General features: G+C 42.5%; 1 protein-coding gene across 1 annotated transcript in view; it reads left to right on the top strand.

Annotated features, from left to right (window-relative positions):
* Positions 1-7,101, top strand: part of SYNE1 (spectrin repeat containing, nuclear envelope 1) — a 644,155-nt gene that overhangs the window by 201,736 nt on the left and 435,318 nt on the right. Inside the window, exons 44-46 of the mRNA XM_006882743.1 lie at positions 2,091-2,294; positions 3,853-4,060; positions 4,905-5,017. Of these exons, the coding sequence (XP_006882805.1) occupies positions 2,091-2,294; positions 3,853-4,060; positions 4,905-5,017 (525 nt within the window). The remainder of the gene's footprint in view (positions 1-2,090; positions 2,295-3,852; positions 4,061-4,904; positions 5,018-7,101) is intronic.

Below are 7,101 nucleotides of genomic sequence, written 5' to 3'. Positions count from 1 at the left end.
GAGGGGAGGAGAGAATGGATTCAGTGCAGCATGGACTGTCTTCCAAAATCCAGCCTTAATCTTGAGCAAGTCCAGCTGTTGCCCGTGTGTATCTTTCGCACAAGACACCCATAAAAGGACTCATGTTTATTTTTGAAAATATATTTGTAACGATTGCCTTCTTTGCCTCCTACAGCTTTAGTAAAAGCTTCCTCTAACTTTTCAGAACATGTATATCATCCACCAAAGAAAGGTGCTGAAGGATACAAGATCCTCATTCAGAGCAAAAGGATAATTCACCAAATTAAATTGACTCATTAGCAAGAAGTAATGAGCCAAAGATAAAGTTACAGAGGAAGGGAGAAAAGCCATGAGAACAGGAACAAAAACCCCAACCCACTCACGGCTATTGAGTCATCTGATGCACAGCGTCCCTACAGTATGGAGTAGACACCTACCCCCACCCCTCCTTGGTTTTAAAGGCTGTGATCTTCGGGGATGCAAAGTGCATCATCTGTCTCCCTTGGAGTGACTGGTGGGTTGTTTGACTTAAACCTCTGAAATCTCAATTAGCAGTGGAGGGCATAGCACCATGCCACCCAAGCTCCTTGAGCAGGAAGGGCAGAGGTCAAAGGGGACCCTGCAATCCCGCCAGAGCTCCCCAGGGGTCAGTTTTAGTCTGTCCTGTAGGGTGACTGTGAGTTGTGATTAACTCAGAAACAACAGGAAAGTCCAAGGAGTGGACACGGTGGCAGACACGCACCACCACAGTGGTGGGCGGGAGTTGTGTCGGAGGAAGTGAGAGATGGAGTGAATGTTAAGTCTGGGCTGAACTAGAGAGCCCAGAGGCCAGCTTATGACGTTATTAAACCAGTAAGAGCACTCTCCTTGCCTCCCAGAAGGCTAAGCCAACAGGCATCAGAGTGTGTAATTGCCACGGTCAGAAAACAGAAACAGAGAAAGAAAAATGTTACCTGGAGGTGAGGGGGGGCGGGAAGCCTAAACAATAAAGTAAGTTTGAAGCTTTGGTTATTAACTGGGCCTGGATGATTTGATGCTAGATTTGAGACTGTTTTGTCATTTACAGTTATGCTCATAACCTCATAACTGTGGAGTCAAAACTCTGGTTTTCAGGAGGCTCTACATCACATGAGCGTGTCTTTCTTCCACATAGCCACTGGGTGGATTTGAAACACCAGCAATACAATCACCTTTGGATTAAATGGGCAATCCCCCAACGGATGACACTAACTAAGTCCTTTGATTATTTAAGGGTTAAGAAGCCAAAAACCTTCTCTAAATATATCTTCCTGAAAAGGAAGCAGAACTAGTCTTACTAGATAGTCTAGAAAGACAGAGGGAGATGAATTGAAGGCATTTCTACTGTAAAATCTGATAGTGATGCTGGTTTAGAGTGATAGTTGTTCAGGACAAAGCCAGGCAGATTTCCCAAGGAGAATTAAAAGCAGACTTTTAGCTGACTCCTAGGGAATTCTGGGTAGGTCTAGCTCCTGTTCTTGACCATGATCTTGATCATTCCCTGGAACATCACTTGTAACTACCACTTTAACCTCCCCTGTTAATTACAATGCTTGCACTTTCTGTTTTCCCAACACAAGAGTTTGGCTGCTTGGAGCCCTGATTTTCCTGCTTAAGAAGGTTATTGTTGTTGTTATGATTATATGGGAGGAGATTGCCCATCTTGTTCTCATGAAGCAGTTGGCGGATTTGAGCCATGAGCTTTGGGTTGACAGCTCAGCTCCTTACCACTAGGCCACCAGAGCTCTCTTAGGAAGATTGCTGTTGTTGTGTGCTGTCAAGTTGGAACAGACCCATTAATGACCCTCGAGCAGGTTTTCGGAGGGAATACGTCACAGATTATATTGCCCTCCTTCTGCAGAGCAACTGGTGGATTAGAATCACATGCCTTTGGGATTGTAGAGCATCTTCTTTCCACTAGGCCACCAGAGCTCCATAGGAAGGTAGTCCTTGCAAATAAACCACTGATGCTGGTTTCCATGTTTAATCTTCTTTGCTCTGAACAAACTGTACATGAGGAACATTTCTAGTCTCCACACATTTTAATGGCATCTCGTTTTGTGCATGTTTAGTTTATTGAAGCTGACTTAAAGCAGAAGCTGGAACACGCCAAGGAAATAACGGAAGTGGCCAAAGGAACCCTGAAGGACTTCACCGCTCAGACTGCACAAGTTGAGAGGTTCATTAACGACATCACAGGCTGGCTCGCGAAGCTGGAAGAATCGCTGTGGAACTGTGCTCGAACCGAGACGTGTGAGGGGCTGAAAAAAGTGAAGGTAGGCAGTGAGCTCTTGGTCAGTGTTCCCACAGAAATGGTGGTATTCATTCTCCTGTTTCGTGGTGTACCATCTCCCCTAAGTACCTCCACTAACACAAGACAACGGAAATCATGAGTTAGAACATGGCAAGGTGAGGAACAGGTGGATTGAAGGGGGGTGGGGAGAAAGCAAAAGTGAATTGTCTGCTAACAGACAGTGTACATTCCTGCAGGACCTGCTTAGAGCTCACACTTGTTTATATTCTTGCGGATGTTTTTTCTCATATTCCTCTCCGCACCCAGGGAAGAGTCCAAGGAGCACTGGTAGCACAGTGTTTAAAAAGTTGCTAACAAAAACATCAGTTATTTGAATTCACCATCTGTTCTATGGGAGACAGATAACATGGTCTGCTTCTATAAAGATCACAGCCTTGGAAACTATATGCTGTTGTTATTGTTTTGTGCCCTCGAGCTGGAACCAACTAATATCTGATTCTCTAGTGAGCTTTCAGAGGCTGTACCTTGCATGGGAGAAGACTGCCCATCCTTCTCTTAGGGAGCATCTGGTGGGTTCAAACCACATGCCTTTGGTATTGCAGCACAGCTTCTTAGTACTAGGCCACCAGAGCTCCCTTCTGTATAGGAAGGGCACTCAGATCCTCCTGTAGGGTCACAATGAATTAGAATTGACTCAGTAGCTTCAGGTTTGGTGTTTTATGTTTCGGAGAGCTTCTTGACTCATCAGAAGGTTTCAAGCGTGAATTCCAAGCTTTCTATTACTTTCCTATTTTCATTTCTCAGTGTAACAGTTTTCATCTAGAAAACAGAAGTTTCACACTCGCTGATAATGTTCATAGATGGCGTTTCTGGCCAACTGCGTCTAAAGACTTTTCGACGTGTATGATCTGTTCTCTTTGTGTACATTTACTTACTGTACTTGAGACCTTATTGACACAAGGCCACAAAAATCATGATCGAGAACACAGCAGGGCTCAATCATTCACTCTCACTGCCATCCGGTGACTTAACCTTCATCAGGTTTCTGAGGTTATAAATCGTAGTGGGAGGAGACTGCCCATCTTTCTCCCCTGGACCTGCTGGTGGGTTGGAACCGCCTTTAGGGCAGCTGGGCAGTTCTGTGTCCTGTACCACCAGAGTCTAAGGACATACAATTTTAAATTCCGACTCTATTTCTGTGACTTACTGTTCTGAATCAAAGTCCACTGAATAATATAAATGGAAGAAGTTACTCCATTCATAACTTCCAACCATCTGCTCACACCTTAAGGACAAAAGCCTATAGTGTGTGTACAATTTGCTTGAAATCCTAGACTACAACTTAAATCCCCACCCCTCACAATATCTGTTCACAGTTCTCAAAAAGAACTGAGTAAAATTTTGAAAGGATCAACATAAATCTTTCACAAATACTAAAAAAAAAAAAAAATCCACCAGAATTCATACACTGCTAAGTGAGATTCAACATCCATTTCACAGTAAAGCAAACACATCAGAGTAGATGGAGTGCTTCTCTTGAACAGGATGAGTGTTCTCCTTGGTATACCTTTCTCCCACAGGATATACAAAAAGAACTCCAAAGCCGGCAAAGCCACATCAGCTCTACCCAAGAAAATCTCAATGGTCTGTGTCGTAAGTACCACGCTGTGGAGCTGGAGAGCTTGGGCAGCGCAATGACTGGGCTGATAAAGAAATACGAAGGTGTAACCCAGCTGTGCTCCAAAACTCAGACCAGCCTTCAGGATTCTCTGGAAAAACACTTCAATGGTGAGCTCTGACAGCGGAGAGTGTGTTTATGAGAGAGAATGCAAACCAAATTCTGCCTGGGAATGCCAACAACGGTTCAGGGGAAACTTTCCCATCAGATGAGCGGTTCAGGTTCATTTTTACTGTGAGGTTTGGCAGCAAGGGGAGAGTTGTTGGGGCAGCCACCGTCCATAGACTCCTTCCTGTTTCTCCTGCAGGAAGCAGAGGAGTCCGCCATCTTGATGATTCTGAATTTCACTTAGCTTTTGACCTCTACACCTCATTTATGTGGATAATTATTAGTTCACTGTTTAAATACTCAACAGCCATTGACCAAATGAACACAATGTTGTTTTTGTTTTATTTTATTTTTTTATGTCATGATGAAATAAGAATGAAATTTGGATGTTAACAGAGGCCATAAAAACTGAGGCAGCAATTATGCTCAGAACATTTTCAGTCATCTGTGTCTGTTTCCATATCCCACCCAGCTGTGCCTGTAACTCTGATTTTGAAGGGGAATGACATAGTAGAAAGCATAGCTGTTCCCTTCTGCTGCCATGGAAATGGTGTTAACTTGACCCTCAGGGCTCAGGGCGTGTCTCTCCTACTCCCACAGATAGCAGAGGTTCACTGTCTATACCAGGAGAAAGGATTGTAATGAAAGATCACACATTCTGAGAATAACATTTTTTTGCCCCAGTCCTTTGTGATAACTTCACAATTCATGAAAAAATCATGGTTGTAAGTCGGGTGGATGGTTGAAAGGCAAGTCATGGGATTGACGTCAGATTAAGTAAGTTATTGTGGTCTGGACAGTGACTCGAGTTCACAGTTCCTCTTGATTTTTTGTTCTTTTCAATAGAGGCCATGCAGGAATTTCAAGAATGGTTTTCTGGAGTGAAGGTAGCCGTGAAAGTATCATCAGACAGAACTGGTGACAGCAAGGTTCTCGAGGCCAAGCTCCATGATCTCCAGGTATAAGAGGGGACAGTCTCTTTGCTTCTTCCCCAAAGTACAGGTCAGACCAAAATCATCCCTGTCCCTAATCCTAGTTTGGTTTTTTTTTCACTCTTCTTTCTCAGCAGAAATAGGCTTCCTGAGTCAGAAAGAGATGAGCAATATAAAGAGTGAGCTGAGAAAAGAAGTCAGAGCTGGAGGATTTCCAAATCCTTTCCTTTCATTTCCCTACTTTGCCTCTTGACCAGCCTTTGGAGTTTATTTTTTCCATTTTTTCATTAATTAATTTTAATGAAAGTTTACAGAGACTTTGGATTTCCGTTCATTCATTGTTGCAATTTTTTCCCCTGCCCAACCTCCCCCCACCCCATTTCGTTCTTCTCTTTGAAAAGTAAAAGAAGATTTCCTTCGTTGTTTTACAATCCCTTCCCCCAAGTCCACTCTACTATGAAGCCTTCATTCTGGACTCCCATCATAACAACAATACCCAATCATGTATCTCGTTTAAACAGTTCTCTCCCTCATCTGTTTCAATGTAGTATACATAATTTATCCTATCTTTCTCAGTCTCCATCCAACCCCGATATCAGCCCCATTTTACAACAGTGGCACTATGCGGTATTTGCTCTTTTGTGACTGAGATATTTTACTCAGCATACTGTCCTCCAAGGTCTTCAATTTTGCATAATATTTCATGAGTTCCTTGTTTTCAGTGCAGCATAGTATTCCATTGTGTGAATATACCACAGCTTCTCTATCCATTTGTTTGCTGATGGGCACTTAGGTTGTTTCCAACTCTTTGCTATTGTTAACAAAGCTGTGATAAACAGGAGTGTGCATGGAGTTTCTTTTAAAATGAAGTGATTTTCATTTTTACAGCAATGTTGTACATTGTTGAATCATACCCGGCCCATAGCTTACCCTTATGTAGGTTTTCAGAGGCAGTTGATCAAACAGGAGGAGATTGCCTGTCCTTCTCCTGTGGAACAACTGGTAGATTTGAACTGCGTGGCTTTGGGATTGCAGTGCAGCTTCTTATTTCTTTTTAAATTGATTTACAGCAATTAAACATATAAACTATCAGTTGTTTTTAATATTATGGAAGAAAGTAAATATAGATTTGATCTTTGGTTCTTAAAAATGTGTATCACCTAAATTTGGCTATGCTTTATATTCAAGTTAAAATTAAGACTATTTTTATAAAGAATTTTTCATTTACATTTGGAAGTATTATATATTCAAATTTAGATGGATGCCACAGGCTTTATAGGGTTAGCAGTTGTGCAAATGTCTGAGTTCATGCAGGAGAAGACAATTGCAAAGCACAGTTTAAGAAATGATTCACAGAAAAGAAGGTTCAAATTTCATTTTCACCAGATCTTTCAGTGCGGCTCATGTGAGTCAGAGCAGAAGTTAATGAGGACCAGAACGATGTTGTGGTGTAACGGGTGCAGACAATTATATAAACAACTTCTAAAATTTGAATTCAGAGAAGGAAGGTTGTTATAAAAGAGAACACTGATGCTTTAGGCGGCACGGTGAATTCCAACAGGGAATGTTTCCATTTTAAGTTCGAGGTGCCAAGGTAACTTCATGAAGAAATGTTTAAATGCTAAAGCCAAATGCCACTAAAGGAAGAGGTGGTGCTAATACGAGCATTCTGGGCACGCTACTAGCCCAGAGGTGGCAGCTCTCCGGCGGTTCAAAACCACTATCGACTCCTTGGGAGAAGATGGACAGTGTTCTTCTCTGTGACTTACAACCTCTGAAGATCTGCTTTTGGGTCTGTTAGGAGTTAGTTCCGACTTGTTGGCAATACGTTTGAGATGGAATTTGAGTTTTTGAGTTTCCTTTGTTGATGTCAAGGAGGTGTCATATATTCTAAGATAGAGGCCCCTAACAAGAAAAGAAGAGAGTAGAAGATAAGAATGTATGAAAGGGGATCGGCGGAGGGTTAGAGGCAGCTAGTCAGGTGCAAGGATATCACACAAACCCTGTGACAAGGTAGAGGCTGAGTTTGTTGGGGAAGGTGAGACTAGGACGATACTGGGGAAGAAGACCTCAATGGACGTGCCTTCTTAGATCAGGTTGTTGTTGTTGTT

Source organism: Elephantulus edwardii, unplaced genomic scaffold (assembly GCF_000299155.1).
Source record: "Elephantulus edwardii isolate Elephantulus edwardi_28Jun2011 unplaced genomic scaffold, EleEdw1.0 scaffold00024, whole genome shotgun sequence".
Taxonomy (NCBI): Eukaryota; Metazoa; Chordata; class Mammalia; order Macroscelidea; family Macroscelididae; genus Elephantulus; species Elephantulus edwardii.
This window is presented reverse-complemented; position numbering and strand designations above follow the sequence as displayed.